General features: G+C 32.6%; 1 protein-coding gene across 2 annotated transcripts in view; it reads right to left on the reverse strand.

Annotated features, from left to right (window-relative positions):
* LOC148606620 (dynein axonemal heavy chain 10-like) overlaps nucleotides 1-20,900 on the reverse strand; it is a 67,645-nt gene that overhangs the window by 17,470 nt on the left and 29,275 nt on the right. For both annotated transcript variants that reach the window (XM_088543735.1, XM_088543734.1), the window contains 20 exons: nucleotides 19,708-20,296; nucleotides 18,838-18,990; nucleotides 17,979-18,314; nucleotides 17,182-17,373; nucleotides 16,734-16,852; nucleotides 15,655-16,207; nucleotides 14,406-14,613; nucleotides 11,428-11,705; nucleotides 9,154-9,306; nucleotides 8,410-8,735; nucleotides 7,823-8,030; nucleotides 7,159-7,323; nucleotides 5,818-6,139; nucleotides 5,085-5,173; nucleotides 4,588-4,738; nucleotides 3,934-4,022; nucleotides 3,324-3,521; nucleotides 2,454-2,687; nucleotides 1,795-1,892; nucleotides 900-1,081 (listed from right to left, as the gene is read on the reverse strand). In XM_088543735.1, the coding sequence (XP_088399861.1) occupies nucleotides 900-1,081; nucleotides 1,795-1,892; nucleotides 2,454-2,687; nucleotides 3,324-3,521; nucleotides 3,934-4,022; nucleotides 4,588-4,738; nucleotides 5,085-5,173; nucleotides 5,818-6,139; nucleotides 7,159-7,323; nucleotides 7,823-8,030; nucleotides 8,410-8,735; nucleotides 9,154-9,306; nucleotides 11,428-11,705; nucleotides 14,406-14,613; nucleotides 15,655-16,207; nucleotides 16,734-16,852; nucleotides 17,182-17,373; nucleotides 17,979-18,314; nucleotides 18,838-18,990; nucleotides 19,708-20,296 (4,643 nt within the window). The remainder of the gene's footprint in view (nucleotides 1-899; nucleotides 1,082-1,794; nucleotides 1,893-2,453; nucleotides 2,688-3,323; nucleotides 3,522-3,933; nucleotides 4,023-4,587; nucleotides 4,739-5,084; nucleotides 5,174-5,817; nucleotides 6,140-7,158; nucleotides 7,324-7,822; nucleotides 8,031-8,409; nucleotides 8,736-9,153; nucleotides 9,307-11,427; nucleotides 11,706-14,405; nucleotides 14,614-15,654; nucleotides 16,208-16,733; nucleotides 16,853-17,181; nucleotides 17,374-17,978; nucleotides 18,315-18,837; nucleotides 18,991-19,707; nucleotides 20,297-20,900) is intronic.

Below are 20,900 nucleotides of genomic sequence, written 5' to 3' on the forward strand. Positions count from 1 at the left end.
GGATTAGGGAAGAAATACAAGTTTGTGGATTTTTAATTTTGTGGTTTTGAGATTTTCAGTATACTCATCAATGGAAATATCCTTTTCATTGAGAACCTAATTTTGTGGTTTGGCCTACCCACGAAAACCACAAAAATTAGTACGCCACAAACAATAGTACATTCACAGCAATACATCTTTGATGAACAGATAAGAACACAGAATAACTTCAATGAAACTTTCCTTATCTGCATGCTACAAACAGTAACCAAATATTGAAATAAACCAATATGGTTTAGGTGTCACTAACCACTTCTAATGTTTCCATTACTTTGCATATTAAAAAAGTAATTTTCAAAGTTCACTGTAAATTCCCAGGACAAATGACATCTTAAAGTGCATACCATTGCCAAGCTTGGAAAATAAGGCTTTCAAAATCATTACACTAAATGGAATGATAATCGTTGAAATTCTTCACAAAATTTACTTGAATTAATACTGAAAATCCACATTTTTACCTTTTTCTGCTAACTGACAGTATGAAGGCAAATTACTCACACATGTAAACTATATTCATACACTTTTGAAGTAAATTACAAAAATGCCTATAAAGTACACATTCTCAGCTCAGAATACACACAAATAATGCACTTAAAGTGTATAGATTTAGGTTCAGTGTGTTTTCGGTACAACTTAAGGGGTTGCCATTTGACCTGGAAGTGATTTGTGAGATGTTAGGTGTAAAATTCTATCAGTTTTCATGCATTGTTAATCTAATGAATCCAAGCAGCTATCAAAACCCACTAAACAAATTTTGTCATTGAACCCAAGTATAGCATACAGATCTGAGAGATCAAATTCTTAAGCTTTAAATCATGTTCAAAATTCATAGCTATCTTCTCTTTCATTCCATGTCTCACCTTTCACAGCATTAGTTTGTCTCGAACTGATTCCATCCACGTCCATTTCTGTCAAGGACTTTAGGAAGTTAGCTTCAGCCATCATTCCTTTGGCAGATTTCCAGGATACTTCTTTGATACCTTTAAAGATGACAATACACTCACAAACCCTCTGTACTTCAGCTGGTGGTTTGGCAAATGATCTGAAATAATACATACATGAAGCAGTAAGTCTTTTTTTTCAGATTTGTCTCACAATCAGAAATATATTTGTAATATGTAATTGCTTGGTTTGTTGATTCTTTTCAAGCCAGCAGAGGGATATCCAAGGGGAGGGGGGTGAGGTGTTGAGCCTGGACCCGCTTTTCAATTTGGAAAAATGAAAATAATGTATTTTTGCTTTTTTTTGTTTTTTTTTGCATGCTACTGTGATGTGAAAAGTTCTTTGGTCTGCAGTCAGAATACAATCCAAAACTCAATACGATTTTGATTTCCTTACATCAGAATTCTATTATCACTAAAGCAGGTAAATACCATACAGCTGATTACTTAAACAAGTGTAATGCATATGTATTTAACAATTTGAAGACAAAAAATTATAGAATTTCTAATTGGTGCCTTAAGTAGTTTACCCAAGAGTGAATAATTGGAAGAATTTATTTTGGCCTTTTTAGACACACTGCTGTATAACCCAAAATTTGCACCCCTAAAAAGTTTTTTTTTTATACATCAGTACTTTTGTCAATAAAGCTTTCAAATTAAAATAGATTTACTTTAGCTGTTAAATTTTTGTGGAAAAAATTGTAATTGTTGAATAGACAAGACAAAAATAACAAGGTGATTCCAATATGTAACTCACTCACCAAGTGAGGTTTAATAAAACACCCCATTTAACTCAAAGATCAGAAAAACCTACCTGATTTCAGTGACATCACTCTTGTCAAGATCTTCCAAGGCCAGTCTGGCAGCTTCCAAAGCTGGTAAGGCTTCAGCCAAGGAATCCTCTGCATCTTTCTATTAAAATAATAACTTCTCTATTCAGCTTGCATATAAATGTCAATTCTGGTGCAATGCTGCTAAAAACTTTGTTATTGAGTAAACTTTTTGGTATTATATTTTGCCTTGAACCAAAACTACATGACCCTTAATTCATTCATAATTGAAAACAAAATATTTATCCTAGCATTAATGCAATTTTATTAATTTTCTATGGACAACTACTGTAAACTGTGGGTAATTTTGAGGGAGTGATAATTTTGGCATATTTTAGCGGTCTTTCTAAAACTGTCAAATTTTACACTGAGCCTAAGTTCTAAATTTATCACTTAGCATCTGCTTAAATCAGAAAGGCCAAAATTTTCCATAAACCTTGCAAAATTTTACACTTACCAAAATAACCCTCTAAAGGGTATTTCCTCAAAAGCAAAAACTTCATTTACACATGTGGATTTCTAAAGTTTTTTTTTAATTTTTCACTTTTAACAAATTTGGCTTAAAAAGATATAAAACAAAGTTTTAAACACTTTTTACCATATTTTGCACAGTAAAAAAAAAAATTTTTTCTGAAAAACAAACCTTTTCGACAGCAATGACTTTACTCTGCTCGGCTATTTCTGTAGCCTTCTCTTCTGCCATCTTCTTTTTCTCTGTAGCCATGGCTGTACCTGAGGAAATCTCTTCCAACATCTTCTCGCAAGCTTCTGTGGCTTCTGTGACAGCTACTTTTTGTACAGCAAGTCTGTCATTGAGTACAGCCAACTGTTCACTGGCTTCAAAGATTTTCTGTAAACCTCCAGACAGACGGTCACACTGGGATAAAAAATTAGGATAAATTGATATACTGATTGTGGTTTATAGACCATTGGCAGGTAGGACAAGAGAGAAAAGTTTACCAGACTGAGTAATCCTTTTTATTCACAATTCTTTTTTCCTTGCAAATTCAAAAATATTATTTACATAACATGTGTATTTTAAAATTTCCACTGAAATATGATTGATTTGTCCTAGTAAAATGAATTAATGTAATTTTTAATAAATGTTTCTGAAATGACCAATTTTAGGCTCCGAAATCAAAGGACATCTCTGTTAAAACAACAAATAACAATGAGAAAAGCTCACTCGATAACACCCCATTCTCACCTCTCCAGTAAACCATATAGGGTACCCTGAAGTGAATTAGCACTCAGATGGAAATACAAAACAAAATGTGCACAAAGGGATTATGTAATAAAGAATCTATGAATGTTTCATTTAATTCCATTCAGCTGTTTCAGAGGAGTTGTGGATTAGAAGAGGGGACGGATAGATAAACGAACAGACAGACACCATGATCACTATATACCTCCTGCTTTTTAAAGGGGGGGGGATAAAATAATAATTATGATATTCATAATATAAAAGGTATTCAAAAAACTTGTTGAGAATACCAATGATATCAATAAATACCTGGCTCAGAATGAATTTGTCCTTGACCTCTAGCAATTTGAGATAGGAGTTGACAAAGTCTAGATAATTTTTAGGTGTGACATAATTGTTTCTTCTCAATCTCTGTAAGAAGAGCTTGCTATATTTTCCAACAGCCTGGTGTACCATGACAATATGACTGACCACTGATGTACGATGTTCATCTGGTATAAGTTGATTCTAAAAATATATAAGACAGAAATAAGATAGAAATTTGCATTCATATCCTGAAAAAAAAAAAGATACAGTTTTATAATTCAATACTTTTTAACATGTTTCTTTTTTTCTTATTTTCATTCACAATTTCACTGATTTTCTAATTAAAAATCAATTTTGGCAACAGAAGAAAAAATGGTTATCATATGTGTGCATTATTTTAATTCAAATTCAATTATTTCGATGTTTTAATCATTTCCAAAAAATTGTAACTGGACTATTATCCAACAAAACTGAAGTTTTAGAATCACGGGATTTTTCCAAAAATTAATTCTATTTTTTTTTTTGCCTAAGAAACATTACAATAATTCATAAAAGCATTAGTTCTGAATTTTACAGTACAGCAAAATATTTACTTTATATTTAGAAAACTTACATCAGGTGATATAAATACACTAGCTACAGCATACAAGGCTTGTTCTGGCCATGGGAAGAACCAATCAATGTTAGCATTGTTAACCATACCTAGAAATTATAATAAATATACAATGAAAGTATATATAGAAACAAAACAATATCGGCTGTTCAAAAACCAATTAGTGAAAAATTACTCAGAGAGAGATTCCATTTTATGATAGATAATTTTTACCACATAAAAAACTTGAGTATGCAAATACTTTATTTCAACAAGAATGTATATTTTTCTTATATGCTCCTAAAAAGTGAATTGTGCCACTTTCAAAAAATCCTTTTTTTCCAAAATGGATACAATAAATATTTATTTGAACTCATGAAAAGAATCAGATTTGAGTTCTGTTATGTGTATGTGCCTCAAGTTTGATAATTTCTGCTTTTAATTTCAACAAATCTAGATTTATTTTGAAAAAAAAAAAAAAATGTTTTTTGAAAGATGCCCTAAACTTTTTAGTGGATATGACAAACAAGGTGTTAAAAAATGTTATACCGAAAATACCGAAAATAATAAAAAAAAAAATTTAAAAAAAACGATAAAGGCACAAACCTTATATGAAAAGTTAGAATTCTGATTTAAATCAAGAGAAAAAGTCCAATTTATTTCATTAAAACCTACCAGGGAAATTTCTACATCTGGTTCTGAGAGCATCACCTACAGGAGACATAGCCAATACAACATGGAGATTGTTAGAACATTTAGACACAAAGTATTGCCAAATCATTTCTCTAGCATGGGGTGTTCCTGCCTTTACTGCTTCATCACGAATCTGAAATGTAACAGACATTTTAAGATTAAGGCTTTGGGAATTAGTTTTTAACAAGATGTTTTTACTTTTGCATTTACCCAGCACTGTTAAAGAACATATTTCATGGTTTAGGGGAAAAGCACAAGTTTGTCGATTCTTGAATTCATGATTTTGATAATCCTGTCATACAATCTGAAGCAAATAATCGTTTTATTATAGATAGCAGAGATTTATTGAATGTTCCCAGGGTAAAAAAATTGATAATTCACACTGTGAAATCAATTTGGTAAATACACTGCCAGACTTCCTTCACCATAACCTTCCTCTTGTAAAATTTAAGGCCACCATAATGAAGTAATTAACTTACACCACTCAGAATCTGTTCCTTTTCATCATCAGCATACAGAGCTGGCACCATTCCTGATGTCAACATATTGTTTATCAACTCCAAGAATCCTTAAATTGAAAAAAAAAAAAAAGATATAGTTGAGAAATTTAAATCTCCTAGCAAAGGTTTGAGGCTTCAGCCAAACACCCATTAATTTATACATGAAGCTAACCATGAGAAGCTACAAATTAACATTTTTTTCAATCATCAGTGTGCTAGTTTATGTTTGATGAATAGATTGGCTATTTCAATCCAAGAAAAAACAGTAATTTGAATAATTAATTAAACAGAAAACATCGGCAACCATGGTCATAGTATAACATACAACAAAGTTACGAGGTAAATACAAAATATAAACAATGAAGAAAACACAGAAACAGAAAATAAAAATACAAAAATCAAAGGTAAATACAGTAGAAAAGAAACACACTTTCACTATAAAAGCACTATACAGATCCCATAACAACATTAAAGACAAGTTGAGGATGCAGCTACTCAACAAAAAAAGCATATGTCCTGCGCCATGCCTCTCAACCAACTCTGAGGGCACTTCAACCTGTTAAGGGACCCCCTAATCCTGTAAAAGCCCCTCTTCCCAATCATGAAGCTCAACATCCATCTTTGTCAGAAAGTCCCTCATCTTTTTCAAGGAGCCCGTAATCCCAGTCATAGTCATGTATGCAGGGAGTGGTCAGTTACAAAGATATATTACCTTCTTCTGCTACATGTTGATCAGTGAACAGGAAGACAACTTTCTTGTTCTCAATACCCAGTTTATTGTACAAGTTCTTTAAATCATCTCTAAACGAGCTTTCACTGTAGCCTCTGCTGAGCTGGATCTCAAATACTTCACATCCTGCTGTGAATGAAGCCAGCTTACACAAGGACTGTTTACCACTACCACCGACACCAACCAACAAAGCATGACCTTGGTCCATACGGATCACACGATGAATACGAGTCAAATGTTCTAAAGCATCGTCAAACAGAACAAGGTTCATTGGGGTGTTACTCTCATTATATTCTTCAAGGATCTGAAAATAAAAGAAAAAAGTACATCATGTCAATTACAGATAGATATAGGTAACAAGACATCACATTCCCTTGTAATTAAAAAAAAATAACAAAATCAGTCACCTTGATCTATGTTCACTACATTAATACACAGAGGTGGATTGCTATCCTGGGCCCCAAAATCTTTCCTCAGAAAGTGTGAAAAAATATGCATCAAACTCACTTATATTTACAAAACAATGCTCAATAACAAATTTTTGTAATCATTTTTTGAGCTATATTGGTTTCTGAGAATATTTCAATTTAAAAGAAAATGGGTCAAAGACAGAAATGGCAACATTTCGTTAAACAGGAAGTAGATGTCTAACAGGCCTGAAATTGGATTCCACGGTTTGGGACCTGTACCTGATGCTTGATACGAAATATTAAGAGGCTGCAATTAGTAGCTACTGAGAAAAGTGTTACACTGCCCACTTGACCAACACTCGCCATTCTATAACCTAATTTTCACTAATTGTGAAATTTGGCCAAAAATATAGAATAATATAAATTATCCCTATTTTGTATAAAATCCCTTTGATATTGGTATATCATAATTTTCAATCTCATGTAAGCATCTAATTAACTTGGATTCATTTCATTCTTTTTCAAGCAAAAGCTACAGCTATACCATAATTTTCAATCTCCCACCACTCTCGAGTGAGAATCAAAATTATTGTATAGCTCCACAACATACGTGACATCACAAAGCACTCTGCCAAAAAATATTCTTGAAAGGAAACTTTGCAGCGCTTATAAAACTTACATATTTAAGTTAGGAAAACTGAAAATAAAAGAATACTAATACCTTTCACTTCAGAAAAACAGCAAAGCTGCTCGACAAAATAAGTATGAGAAACTCTCTTTTGTTGAAAAAATATTAAATAATCTAATAGTATTGTAACAATAAAATCCAGATTTATAAAAGCAGAAGTATAAGAAGAATCTGTGGACCAATCATAATCCAGCTCTCCCATACCTCTAGTTAACATAAACCTACCTCTTGGAAGAGAGCTTTAGCTGCTTCATAGTCCTGAATGTCCTCATAAAGTCGTGGTTCTGACTCTTCCATCATTGTACGATAATCTCCAAATAAACATGGATCCCTTAAAGCTGTTTCGGCATACGATTTATAGTTCTCTTCCAACAATCCTTTTATTAGTCCCTGAAATCAGATTAAACAGCATTTAATTTAAGGAGAGGTAAATTTTTCCTTCCAGTAGTTCTTAGACTTTTATATAAATAGCTTTCTATAATTTCAATGCCATCCCTACTCTTCAAATTCATAAAAAAATCCCCCAAAATGAAAATTTACCTTATTTACAAAAACTTTACATTACTTCAATAACAGCAATAAAGTTCTAATGAAAGCTATGTAAATTTTACCTATCATGCAATTCTTCACCAGGATATCTGAGGAAATACACTGACATGTGTCTTGTCCTCTTCATTATGTAAATTTTACCCAATATGCAAGTCTTAACAAGAATATCAGAGAAACTTACATTGACATGTGTCTTGTCCTCTTAATTATGTAAAATTTACCCATAATGCAATTCTTTACCAGCATAGCAGAGGAACTAAACTGACATGTGTCTTGTGCTCTTTATTATGTTAATTTTACCCATAATGCAATTCTTAACAAGATCATCAGAGGAACTCACATTGACATGTGTCTTGTCCTCTTCATTAATAAGTCTGTCACAAATAACACGGGAACATTCATTTCTCCAGACTCTTACAAACATGTCTTGTTTGGAGAATCTATCTGGTGTGGTCAGAGAAAGACCATGGTAGATCCTTGACAAATCTCTCAAGTTGAAGATGTAGTGGAACTTGGATGGAGTTGGTGGCAGGTCCTTTACAATGGTACTGATAAAGAACAATTTTGATTTAATGATTTACAAATAAATATAAAAGAAGACTTATGTAGGATGCAAATTTGGAGATGTATACTAAAAGGTTATGACATCTGAATGTTCATACAAGGGATAATAAAAAATATTATTCCATAATATTAATGAATTCATGGGTCAACAAACCCAGAAAAGCAATGAACTTGCTTCTTCCAAATTAAATTATGTTACCTTCACAAAGCCTTTAAAAAAGTGGAAAATGCTGAGATCGGAAATGAAAATCTGATAAAAAAAAAGTGGATTTCAGCTTCAAAGCAAAAGAAAATCATGTCTGTCTGTTCATATTATTGTTTTAATTCTGGCAGATGCTAAGTAGCAATACTCATTTCACTAACCTATACAAAGTCATGGTCATATTTGTTATAGTTTTCGCCAAATCCTGAATATCTTTGTTGAATGACTGCAAATGGCCAACAAGAATTGAGTTGTAGATAAGGAACAGAGATTCCTCAGATGGGAATGTCATGTTAAAAACAGAGAATAGCGACACAAAACGTGGATCTGTTTCATTACGACCTCCTCCAGCTTTTCCCATAGCAGCTATATAACCAATGTCCTTCATGTTCTTCCAGTTGAGATCTTTTCCTCTGTCATAACATCCTCCTCTCTCCAATAGGAGTTTGAGGAGGGCTACTGGCTGCTGAGTACCATATGTATCAACCTACGAACACAAAATATTTTGTTCATTAAACGCAAGTTTTTGCAAGAATTGGGCAAATTTTGTAGGCTCCTCCTATGTTGGAAAACAATGTGTGGTTTCTCTGCTTCCCTGGTCTCAATGTCTGACTAAGTACACTTATCAAACAAATGTTCATTTGTAGTTGTGTTAATGACGAAAGTGTACATGATTGTACAAAAAAAAAACAACAAATGAACAATATTTCAAATTCAATATCATGTATGTGTAAAGAAGGAGTTGTGTACCTGTAGAATGATCATGTGACATGAAGTAAGACCTGTGATGTGTTTACCTAACAAAAGAAGGAAATTTTTACCTGTGGCAGGGTCGTGTGACAGAAAGTAAAAAAAATGTTACCTGTGTTGTGACAGTCATGTGACATAATGTAAGAAATGTTTACCTGTGGCATGTTCATGTCATCAATGAAGATAAGTAAACGTTTCCCAGGAGGTGGTCCGTATGTGTCCTTCGTCCTCTTTTCTACATTGGCCTCTAAATTCCTCTGAACATCTAATGATGTTGTTCTGCTGGAGAAGTTCATATTCAGAAGGAGCTATAAATAGAAAAGGTTTAGTTCATATTCAGATTCTATAAATAAGAAAAGCTTTTTATGTAATTTTTATTTTATTCAAAGTCTTTGACCTCAGCAACATACATTGTACTAAAGCGCCATTGTTATTATCAAGTCTTTAAGTCCTAATTTTCTCACTGGAACACGAAGTAATGTTGTAATTCCTGTGGAAAAGAATGAAGTACCGGTAGGCATTTTTGAAAATTAAAAATAAAACCTTTAAAGAGAGCTAGAAATATAAACACATAAAAGTTGCAAAATTATTCATGATCCAAGAAATGTATAGTAAATGCTACACATAAGACCAATTTCTATATTTGAACTCAAGATATTGAGTCTAATATGGATTAAAGAGCCTTTGTGTTATTTCAGTTATTTCATTTTATTCTTCTCCCTCAACCTATGTTAAAACCATCTATTAAAACCATCTATAAAATAAAAAAAACAACATATCAGTTACTTCTTTCCATTTCATTTTGCATCATAGTACATGTAATGTATATACTTGGTACATGTACAAAGTTTTTAATGTTCCCAGATTACAAAATGTTTATTTTAGTATTGCTAATAAACAGAGATGATTTTTGAAGGAAAGTGTGACATATACCATAAAGCAGGTACTTTTTATGAAATGCTAATTTTGGTGTATTTAAGCGACCTGTGCAAAAAAAACGCCAAAATAAATTCCACAAAATATATACCCTCAGCTTAGATCACAACTTAGCATCCACCAAAATAAGAATCGCCGAAATTTTGGGCATACTTTTTTGCCTGAAAATTGCCATATTTTACATCCACCAAAATAACCAGCTATATAATAAATTCTTCAGATTATTTTTCAACTAGTTCTTATATTTAGGTAAAAGGTGACATTGCCCTTCCATTTTATCAAAAAGGAAAAAAAATGAAAAGGCCTGTAAAAATTTAAGGAGTATTACAAACAAACCAACTCTTATGCATCTGACTTTAATTCTTTTTTAATAATGTGAGAAATCTAAATAATTGCCTCTACAGTTATTTTGTTTTGCATGTAAACTTGGACGATACTTACCTACTAACTTTAATATAAACATATTAAAATACATTAGGCCTGAAATTTGAATAGTATTGTTTCCTGCTACTAATGAAAAAAAGGGCAGGAAATAATTTTATTTTTCAAAAACATTTACATTGAGTTAAATGGGAAACAATCTAGGCTTTGAGTGAAAATACTTTTATTCCTGGATACCAATTTAGAGAAGAAACACAAGTTCTTGGTTTGGTAGCTTTCAGCATGAAAATCGATGGGAAATTTCCACTTCATATGGAACCAAGTTTCATTATTTTGTCTTCTCACGTAAACCACAAAAATTGGTATCCTACGAACAATAAAATTTTCACAGTACTTGAGCCACAATGGCCATTAAATGTTTAAGATAGGCACAAAATATAGTGTAGAGAAGCAGGAAACCAAAATATAATTTCTTCAGCCTTAGTACAAACAAGTGTGGTAAACCACATTATTTAAGGACAATTTAAAAATTCCCTGAACCGTCTACAAAATCTATATCCTGTTTTCCTACTAATACGTTTACTAACATAGGCTGTAATTAACTTATCTGTGTCCTTCTCAACTATTTCCTGTACAATAAATATCTAATAAATCCTTTGTTTTCATTTAAAAATCCCAGAAAATGATCTCTTGATTAAATATATGAAATCTGATGTAACAAATAAAATTACTGAATTAAGCTCATCTACCCTAAATTTTACACAAAATTTGAAGAGAATCTTGGATTTTTTTATTATGGCCTAATCCACACATTCACTTGCAAATGGTAAACGGCCAGTTGAGGGACTTTTTTTTAAAAACGCTAAGTGTAGAAGAGCTTAATTTTTTTTTCAATCAATTTTAGTAAAAAAATGCTTATTGGACCCCAACAAAAAATTTTTTGGGGACTGAAAAATTGGGTCAAGAGGGGATGAGAATCTATTTTTTTAAAATACTTTGGCCTTACTGAGGTAGAATCAAATAAAGGTAAACCAAAATAAGACACAACATTTTTATGACAATTATATGAAATTACGTGGGGATAAGCTAGGGATCAATTACTTCATGCTTACATGGCTTTCAGAATCAAGTGTTCTCAGGAAGTTGGCGGTAGTAGCTGTCTTTGAAGTTCCTGTCTCACCAACCAACACAACTGGTTGCTTAATGCCAACCATCAGCTCTAAGAGCCAAGTGGTACGGACAGTGTCAACAGTTGGTACCAGTATTTCATTGTATTTTCTGGCGGGATCGTGGATATATTTTGGTACTTTCTGTGCCCAAGGGATCCATTTCTTCTGATCAGTGTCCCAGAAGTACTCAAACATAGTAGGTTGTGTTGATGGTAATTCACCTGTTTTGAAATAATATCATTTATTTGTAAAATATACTTTGAAAGAAAAGACATTTACTTACTCAAATTTCTTATTACATTAGGATAAAATGCATATTAAGACTTTTGATTACTGAAAAGTTACAGGTTCAAAAATAGCTTAAGTCTTATACTAAGGTAAGATTAAACTAAACCTTATCTCTGAACAAACTCTCCTACACTGAAGGGGCACTATATTGGAAAATGGATTGAAAATTTTACTATATTATATATGTTTCAAGTCAGCATTTGACGGTAAAAAGAACGGTAAAACAAATTACAGAAACAAATATCTGAAGGACAGAGGGGCACGTCAGAAGGATTTGGGGTGGGGGAGGGTGCACTGCACCCCTCTATTTCAGGCATTAATCTATTTCTATTTTTTCAATCATGGTTTCCTCTATAAACAGTATAATTGCTCTATACAGACATGCATCCCTCTATAAACAGTATAATTGCTCTATACAGACATGCATCTCCTTCAGGATAAAAAAAAACCCTTTACTTTCATTTAGTATATCACTTGACCTGCTTGTTATCAAAAAGGAAATAATCTACTTAGCATAAGAGCTTACAAGCCAAATATGGATGAAAAGATAGAAAAAAGAACTTGATTGAAAAGAAATCATATTGATGTGCACTGCTTGATTCTCTTTACTTAAAATATAAAATGGCAAATATTTTAAAAAGTTCACATCATAAGGAAAGAATTTCAGTATTGTATTAGCCCTTTCTCATGGAAAATCAGTGTTCATGCAACTTTCAATCTGATTGAGAATTACACTTTTTCAAATTTACAGATGTGGCAATTATACTTTTTACCACTGGGACAATCCTTATGCTCGTCTTCCACATGATACAGATTGGGGCAATTATCCTAAAGGGGCTTCCTCATAAGTGAGCCATTATCCACAGACTTTTGTCTGAGGGAACATTTGCTTTTGCAAAGGGGCTTTTCTCCAACTCCCTGCAAAAATTATTAAATGAACAAATAGGAGCTCCATATAATAGCAATACATATTGGATGAACATAGCAGATTTTACAAAAAACATCTAAAATAAAATTGTGAATATGGCTGTGATGACAAATAAAATGCATTTGCTCATAAATTGAAAATAAGTAACAATAAATTTAGGATTCAACATAAAATAGGCTGTGCATTTGAGGGATTTTTTCTGCAAAAGAGCATCGGGTGAGCACATACCAAGATACCGATTTTTTTTCTTTTTGGCTAGTATTCATAAAGAAATGATGATAAAATATATGTAAAGCATGACAGTAAATGTATTGATTTTTGTTATTTTCTCAGTATATAATAGATACTGATAAAGGACAGATATGTATAAAATTGTACCTACAAAATTCAAGGTTTTTTGAAACAATGAAAATTGATATCCATAATTATGTTTACTTGACAGAGTCTGTGACAGTTACCGTAGCAACCCCAAATATCGATACATTAACAGAAACTTATCTGCAGCGATAGCTGATTGTTATAATTAAATCCTTTCTTTCTTTTCTATCAATGAGATCGATGAACCCAAGTTCATTTAAAGATATAAAAAATTTGTATATATGTATATGTATGGACTGATACTGTGTAATTCTTAATTCACAAACCCTGACTATAAAAAACAAAGAAATTTGATTTTACTGAACTATAATTTCAATTTTAAGGATGTTTGCTGTTCATGTTCAGCCATTTTCATAAGATTTCCAAACTCCTCATGTTTTATCCATTTCATATAGTACTTTCTGCCCAGTGACTACCACTTTTCTTTTCATCATTTCATTAAACACACCATAAACTATTATTTTTAAAGTTTTTATGGAATCTTTATTACTTCTTCAGTGTTTTTAATTGATAAAATCTATGGAAAACCTAAAGAATTTTTTTCATGCCAAAATTTCAAATGCTTACATCTCAAAAAAGAGCTCATCCATCTAATTTTTCTTCTTTTATTTTTCTTGCATGAAAGATCTTGAAATATTTCACCAACCCTTAGAAGTTCTTGTTACTCTTAAAACAAATTAATTTGATATAAGTACTGCAATCTGATTGGTTAAAATAATTTTGTTATATCTCAATGGATATAAAAAATATTGACACACCCCTATTCAGTTAAATTCAGAGCTACTTTTCTCATGTTTAAAGATGAAAATATGTTTTAAATTTAATTTATAAGAACTGGCTATGATAAAAATTTTGTCTGTCGAAAAGTAACAAATTTTCCATGTGCATATTTTGTTTATTGCACTTTATGTTATTTTTCAAAAGACAAATTTTTTTATTATTGCCAATTCTTAAATAGACCAACAAACATCAAGTGTCAATTTCTTATACAAACCTGACAATAAAGAACAAAATCTAACTTTACTTAAATTAAAATTTGTATCAATTTCTTCATAAAATATTTCTAAAACTTAACACTGAACTGCCTACAAAAAAGTTGTATGCGTTGTTGAGCTAGACATACTCCCACTCGTACAGGAAGTTGATATCAGGAAGCAACCAAAATCATATTCAACTAATGCTCCATCTATATGAAGCCACTCAAAATTTGAAATCAATCCAATCATTTGAGAGCTGAGATAGTTGCAACCAAATTTGAATGGATGTATGGACAAGGTGATTCCAATATACCACCAACTTGTCGAGTATAGGTATAACAATGTCTTACCCATTCCAGCATAAACCTTATCTTCATCCTTAACTGACTGTAGGGAGGCCAGATTTTTGACCTGTCCATCAAACTTGATCCTGCCATCCTCTAGGAGGCCAGCACCAATGGACCAATACAGAGCTTCTATGAAGTAGCACTCTAACTCATCTGCCTCTGTCACCTCTTTGGTTACCAGGGAGTCCAGCATCTTACTCAACTGTCTTACCTGTTACAAAATAGGGTTTGGTATAAATGTACAGTGGAACATGTCTAAACCCAAACCACATTTGGACATAAATGTTACATAAAATTTGTATGGTTAAGGAGGTAGACCTAGGGTAAGGGACATAACTCTTGAAATCAGTGATATTATTGTATCATATTCAACTTCACCAAAGCCTATCAAGCTTTCATTTGAAACAGAATGAAATCAGTCCAACTTACTTTGATGCTTACATGAGACTGATGTAACATGCTGAATACAAACGTACCAATGATTTGTAAGAGTTGTGTCCCTTACCTTAGGTCTACCTCCTTAAGACAGGTGTTTGGTTGACTAAAGTATAAAATACATTTATATTGATTTAAAGTCATTTGGTTACCCAGGTATTTGGATTATTCAGTGTAAAGTTCAGGCAGGTTTCACTGCATACCCTTGATGTCCTTTTAAAAAATATCTGTATAAGAGTTTTTTGCCAAATAAAAGTGTCAAATAATAAAATTGGAGTCACCATTGATGGCGTTACAATAATTAAAGATCATGAGCTGAGGGAATGTTTGTTTCTGTGCTAGCCGCATCAAGAAAAAAAAGTCAGTGCAAGGAATGAAATGAAAAATATACAAGTCAGGAAAATGGCTTTTGACTTTAAGTCAGGTAAAATACACAATGTATCAATAATTAATATCACATAAAATTGGAAGTGTAAAATAAATCGTTGGCGAAGCAGTCATAAAATATTTCCATTAGATGAAATGACTTATGAAAAATCGTTCACTATAAACTTTTGTGAAATGTAGCAGAGTACTTAGAAAGTGGTAAAAAAAAGTATAAATGAAAATCAGAGGTTCAAATTAGTGTTGGTATGAGGTCAAGGACTCTTAATATTTCACATTTGACCTTTAAAAATTTATTTACCTAGGTAAAGACCTATATTGAGGACTAGGTTTTTCTCAAGTGGACAAATGATTTGAAACTTGGAAAAGTCCAGGACTTTTGGCCCTTGAGAGTAAAATTGTAACTCTGTAAGTATTAATTCACAATAATTACCATGTTGAGATTAGTAAGAGGTACAATTGTCTTCATCTTCTCTCCCTGTCTGCCATCTGTTATTCCTTCTACCACCATGTCAATTAAGCAGGGAACATATTTATCATATAGTCTCTGAAACTCATCTTTCTCCAACTTAAACTGCCGAGTATTTATCCATTTGTACCAGAATGGATCATATCCAAGATTTTTGGGATCAACATACACCATACCACATCGAGAGACAGTAGCCGGGGAGGCATACTGCAGATCGAACACTTCAAACAACATAGCACAATGTTTCTGTAGACGAATACGTTCACCATTGGCTAGGGTCAACAATCTATTGTCGTCCATAACAGAGTTCATGTTTTCTACCCACAATGCATCAACGTCTCCATCATATACAATGTACTTCCTCTCATTTTTGTCTGTTGGTCTGTTTATTTCTCTGAAGATGTTTGATAGGAGACCATCAGTCCAGTCCCTGGTAATTGGGTCCAGGATACCATACAGATCAATTACACTTCTGTCTTTAGGATTGATGACAAACAGCTTGGTTTGTGTACCCAATCTACAAAACGATAAAAAAAATGTAATAATGTTGCTGTACTAAGCTGGAAATGAGGTGAGAAAAACAGATTTGTAAAAAGTGGGGAAAAAATTTAGTAGATCTTTGAAGTAAAAAATAGTGCTAATGTTAGTGCATCAAGTATAAAATTATGTATTTTTTTATATCAAATTTACCTCAGGTAATTATTACTAAGAAGTAAGTGAATAATTCAACTTTGCTTGTAATAATAATCTAGGCCAAGTTAACTGTAAAGGGGTTTCAAAGATAGCAAAATTAGAGTTATTTGTACAATGTATTCAGCGCCTAATCAAGATATCAATGACAAGAAGTTTTAATCAATTTTGTCTGAAAATAACAATATTGACATTTTTGTCTTTGTAATCTATTACAAAAACTTCTCCCTGTCAAAGACAAATGGGAGAAGTAAGCACAAACAAGGAGAAGTTTTTGCCTATTTCTCTATCTAGATTAAATACTTGGTTTGAGCATGAGCCAATGTGTTACCTTTTTTTTTAAAATACCATACCTGGTTTGAGCCTGGGCGAGTGTGTTGATTACTACAGATTTACCACCACCAGTTGGTCCTACAATCATGGTAGTATGACGTGTCATCATGGTCTCGTACAGCTGTACAACCTTGTCAACCTACAAACCACAAAAAAAGAATTTCAACACAACACATATAGGTTTTATCATGAGGGAAATTTTGGATTCACACAAGGTTCATGACCATGACTCAAATAGATTGAAGCACAATCATGTCATATCAAGGATAATAATATAGTGGCCGATGCCCGAAATTGGTAAAAAATCGTTTTAACATTTAGAATTTAAAAAAAAAATCTCAGAGTAAATCTTACAATTAGGTAAACAAAACTTCCTAAGAACATTGGAGGATCAAAATACAGGGTAGAAAAATATCAACCTCACTTATTCTATTTATTTGGTTTTTTATGCAAAGGGAGAAACCTTACCTGAATTGGTAACAACTTGTATCCATTATCTTCCAGTACCCCTTCCACAGCATCATTGAAGTTGGGATACCTGACACGGGGACAGTCTAAGCCAGGGAACAAGTCACCAATAAGACCCAAGAATAGAGGTACATCTTCAAATACAAACTTGGGTAAGTTCATATCTCTCAGAGCTCTCATCAACACAACATCCTACAAGAAGAAGAATTTGTTGATTTCAAATCACTGTTTATTACTACATTCGAAAATGTTTAATATAGTCTTTTAAGGAGGTAGACCTAGGGTAAGGGCAATAACTCTTAAAAATCATTGGAATGTTGTGTAAAGCATTTTACACCAATCTCATTAACCATCAAAGTAACATTGATTTATTTCATTCTATTTCAAGTGAAAGCTTGATAAGCTTCAAGGAAATTGTATATGATTCAAACAAGTCACTGATTTCAAGAGTTATGTTCCCTACCCTAGGTCTACCTCCTTAAGAGATAAATAAATCCAACTTCTACCTACACATTGGCACATAAAATTTTAAACATTTCAAATGTTTTTGGTAGAACTCTTGTTTGTATAATACAATATTTCATTGTTTTCATGGTTTGGCCAATACTCAAGGAAACTAATAATTCATGACAACCTTAGACATTTCTAACTCTATATACTTCTACTTACTAATTAACTGCAAAAAAAATGAATCATTGCAAACTTTTACTTCACCCTTAAAATACAATATGGAGTGCCAACAAAAGCAAGTTGCTGAACAATATAACTCCCCCCTCTTCCAAGTGGCATGGTATTACCTCTGGCAATTCAGCAGATCCTCTCTTCAGTTCACCAGCCATTACCAATACAGATTTCAGAGCTCTCAAACCAAAATCATAATGGTACTGTTTGGACAGCTGCTCCTTGGCCAATTTATACAACACTGTCATCTTTTTGGCCAAAACTTTAGCCATTAAGAAACCTTCAGAGAACAACATAATCTCACAAATTTGCTGTAAATCTGGAACAATTACGACAACGGGACGGAACAAGGCTTTGACAGACTCTGGTAATTCTGTACGTCCAGCGTAACCAGGGTTCATAGTAATGAAGATGCCAACTCTCAGATCCATATTGATTTCTTGGCCTTCAAACTGTTGATAATAAACAAAAATGTACAATAAAAACTTATTAAATGAATTAAACTAATTTTTCAATGATAAAAATATCAACTCTGATATGCCTAAACTCAGTAAGCAGAAATCACATGCAATTAGATATTTTTAACACGGAAATTTCTGAATTTAATGTGTGGTAGCATTTAACATACTGTCTTACAAGCTAAGAGTCGTTGTAAATCGATAGAAAAATAAATATTTGAATGACTGATATTTACCATGGCAAAAACAAGTCCTCTACACTCTGTAATGTGAAAGGCAAAAGATCTACTGACAAGAAATAATAATGTGGTCAAAGCTACAATAAATTTTAAAATTAGGTAAACAAAAATCTTATAAAGTTAATATTACAGTTAGGTAAACAAAATGTCCAAAAAATATTGGGGATCAAAATACAGAGTAGAAAAATATCGACATCAATTATTCCTATTTTGCTACCAAAGTGATTTAAGACCCTGTCATTGATGAACACATAAACAAAAGATCATCCTTTACTTACATGGAATCTCTTAAGTTTCATGATGAGAGCATTCTGGATGGTTTTCAGCTGTGTAGAGATGACAGACAGTACAGACACATCAATACGGTTAAACTCATCAAAACAGCCCCACGCTCCACACTGACATAAACCTGAGTAGATTTTACCAACAGCCTAAAATAGAAGAGGAAATTAAGCATTAATGATAAAATAATACATAACATGAGATGCCAAAAGTGTTATTACTTTAAAAAAAATTCTACGGAGGGAGAAATCTCCAATTTTTTTTTAAATGAGAGATTTGCAGAGTTCTGTTTTCTCAACGTTTTGACAGGATTTGAAGTAATTCATTACAATTTTGAGCAGAAAAATTCAAATAACATGGTAGAAATATCTGCGAATGTGGCTAAATTTCCTGCTTTGACACAGGCATGTAGGTGGAAGAATGTGGAATTTTTCATGAAATATGGGAAGGCTCCTGCCAAAAGCGAGACTTAACACCTATGTTAAGTATGATATAATCAAAGTTATTTAAAATCAAACAAAAAAAATGAAACTGTTATGTTCTTCAGCTGTTTGTTTAGAAGTAAATACAATATAGCTTGGCAAAATAAAAAAGTTTCATTAACTCCTGAATTGTGTAAAAAGTCATCCATAGGGTTGACAAAATATTTTATAAAATTACCTCTACTCACATTCTTGTTGGAAGAAATTGAATTTCAAATCTGATTCTACCAGAAGAACAATGAATCGAGAATTTGTAAAATCCTCAGAGTGAAAAAGATATGGAAATAGAAAAATCAATTTGATAATATGGAATTATACTTTGGAGCTGATGAAACTTTATTGAAGGGATAAAAGACAAAGGAAAATTCCACTAATCAGATTTACCTTGTAGTCCATACCCTCACCACAATTGGTGACAACACAAAGTAGACCTAAAGCCTTGGCTAAATCTTTGACAGTCTCTGTTTTACCAGTACCAGCAGGGCCGGCTGGAGCTCCACCAAGGTTCATTGACAACGCCTGAGTCAGAGTTAAATAAATTCTGTCAGTCAAAGGTGTGATGACGAGACGACCGTTCAGACCCATATACTCATAACCATACCCAAACTCTCCTGTACACTGTCGAACAATCAGTTCATCTGGTTCTTTCTCCCAGTAAAATCTAAGCTGACTTTCCCATTCGAATTCACGAGCATCTAAAATACTGTCTCTTACAAATGCATCAATAATATCCCTGGCATGTACATCAATAATAAGCACAGTGTTGAACTTTGACCTGTCGTTCTTTGACAGTGGTGATCTGACCTGAACGACCAAGTCTCCAATCTGACCGTGCAATTTCTTAGCATAGTCTTTCATTGCAGTCTTAGCTCCCTTTTTGACCTTTCGGAACACATCTTCTACTTCCCATGTCCACCAGACCTGGTTCCCTGCTAGACATATCATACCTTGGTACCCTAACATCCATTGTACTCTGCAAATATAATAGTTTTAATTAATATAAACCATACTATGAAAATATAATGTGCTTATAAATTTCAATTTCATTAATTAACATGTCCAAATAAAAATAAGGTCCTTCATCTATAGATAAATGTTTTTGACCATTCAAGAACTTCAATAAAAAAATTTGTTCCCACATACGCTACTTCTAGCTAATAAACAATACAATCTTATGGATAAATATGCACTATGGAATATAACAATGGCACATAATATTGTTACAAGGGTCTGTATGACTTCTGACAACACTTAAATTGCTAAGAAAATACAATATTTTTAGTGTGTTTTTTAAGCATTGTCAATTTGTGTTTTTGTATGTTGATGAAACCATGACTTAAAGTTCCCACAAAGATAACTTTCATTACAAACATAAATAAATATAGCAACTATGAAAAAAAAACTCTAAAACAGCAGGGCTTTCATTATCTTTTCAGTGAACAGGCTTAATAGAGAAAATGAACCGTTTACATCTTCAACATGTATCAAAGGGGGATGGGGTCCATTGTGATTATGAGCCATCCATTTCCACTTTTTGGAATGTCTACATTTTGACAGTACCGGTTCTTAATGAAACT

This window comes from Perna viridis, chromosome 9, assembly GCF_037379345.1.
Source record: "Perna viridis isolate PV_CMFRI_1.1 ecotype Kerala chromosome 9, ASM3737934v1, whole genome shotgun sequence".
Classification (NCBI taxonomy): domain Eukaryota; kingdom Metazoa; phylum Mollusca; class Bivalvia; order Mytilida; family Mytilidae; genus Perna; species Perna viridis.